Here is a 1,480-nt window from a genome sequence, read left to right on the forward strand (position 1 = left end):
GGGAGCTGCGGCTGTGACATGTAAAATTCTATTATATGTGCAGCTACCCCGAAAGTAAGACCTAGCGGATCTCTGTAATATAAGACCTACCACCGAACTAGGTCTTATTTTCGGGGTAGGTCTTATATTACAGAAATCCCTGAAGATAGCGCTAGGTCTTACTTTCGGGGTAGGTCTTACTTTCGGGGAAACACGGTATATGTGGAAGCACAGGGATCGGCCTTATTCCTTGCTACCACATACAATATATGTGTACCTGTTTTGCGCTGGGATCGCGTCCAATCACACGCCCCCCAGCACTGCGGCCATGCTGTCCTTGACAGCCCCCTATCACATAGCAACAATTAGTAGGCGATAAGATGGGCTCCCAATCACATGATCACTGAGAGGCAATCACATGATCAGGAAGCCCATGCAATTCCTCCGCTGTTCTGATCTCCTTAAGGGTTGACTCCCGGCAGTAGGAAGGGGTTAATGATCTCCACAGATGGTTTTTCCAATCAGGAAGGTTCCCCACGAGCTTACAGCAGGGGGCCTACATGTTAACTAGTACTTTATGAAGACAAACCACTAGCAAGTGACGGTTATTGCATCCCAGAGGATGATGGGAAATGCAGCCGCCATCAACTTACAGGCTGGGGAATGCTATAATTGGCAAGGGGTCGAGTCTGTCCACAGGATGACGAACAGACTTGGGCGTCATATCTTCCGGTGGCAACATCATTGGGGTGTCTGCGGCGGTCAGAGAACTGGACTTGGGGGGTCCTCGAGAGGCTCGGATGGTCACCTGCAGAGAGAGAGGGAGAGGAGATTTACAGACAGGTCCCGTGACGCGCTGCAATGTTAATGGGACACCGCGTCCTGCGCCTCACCTTCGTCCCGGGCTTCAGCCCCTCCAACTGACGCGGTTTGCGGAAGGTTTTGTGATGCTGCAGCTTGTGCTCGATCTTGTCTTTCGCGAAAAGGAACTGAAGGCGACATTTATTACAGTGGTAGACGTTCTTCTTCTTGGCGCCAAGTGTGTGTTCGGAAAAAACAAAACAAAAAAGGACACGTTAAACACCGCACTCATGTAATAAAACAGAGGTGATATGACAGCAACGCAAATCTTCTCTCCCCTGCACGCACTCTCACTAGGATTTAATATCCCCCCCCAGTAATCGGTTCAGTGCCTCTTCCAAAAGTCTGCTTGAAGCTCACGCCCAACTGTAGACACCTCTGGGAATATTCCAATCTTCTTTAGATTCGGTGAGATACCTACAGGGAAGCTGGGGATGCGGCGGTTTTCTAATTACAGGGAAGCAGGGGGTGCGACAGTCAGTTTCCTACGACAGGGAAGCTGGGGGTGCGACGGTCAGTTTCCTACGACAGGGAAGCTGGGGGTGCGACAGTCAGTTTCCTACGACAGGGAAGCTGGGGGTGCGACAGTCAGTTTCCTACGACAGGGAAGCTGGGGGGGCGACAGCGCGTTTCCTACGAC

General features: G+C 51.4%; 1 protein-coding gene across 1 annotated transcript in view; it reads right to left on the reverse strand.

The window, feature by feature from the left end:
* The window catches only part of POGZ (pogo transposable element with ZNF domain), a 36,082-nt gene that overhangs the window by 7,048 nt on the left and 27,554 nt on the right, over positions 1 to 1,480 (reverse strand). Inside the window, exons 14-15 of the mRNA XM_018569337.1 lie at positions 873 to 1,007; positions 633 to 787 (exon numbers count right to left, since the gene is read on the reverse strand). Of these exons, the coding sequence (XP_018424839.1) occupies positions 633 to 787; positions 873 to 1,007 (290 nt within the window). The remainder of the gene's footprint in view (positions 1 to 632; positions 788 to 872; positions 1,008 to 1,480) is intronic.

This window comes from Nanorana parkeri, unplaced genomic scaffold, assembly GCF_000935625.1.
Source record: "Nanorana parkeri isolate BGI_ZX_2015 unplaced genomic scaffold, ASM93562v1 scaffold1324, whole genome shotgun sequence".
NCBI classification, from domain to species: Eukaryota; Metazoa; Chordata; class Amphibia; order Anura; family Dicroglossidae; genus Nanorana; species Nanorana parkeri.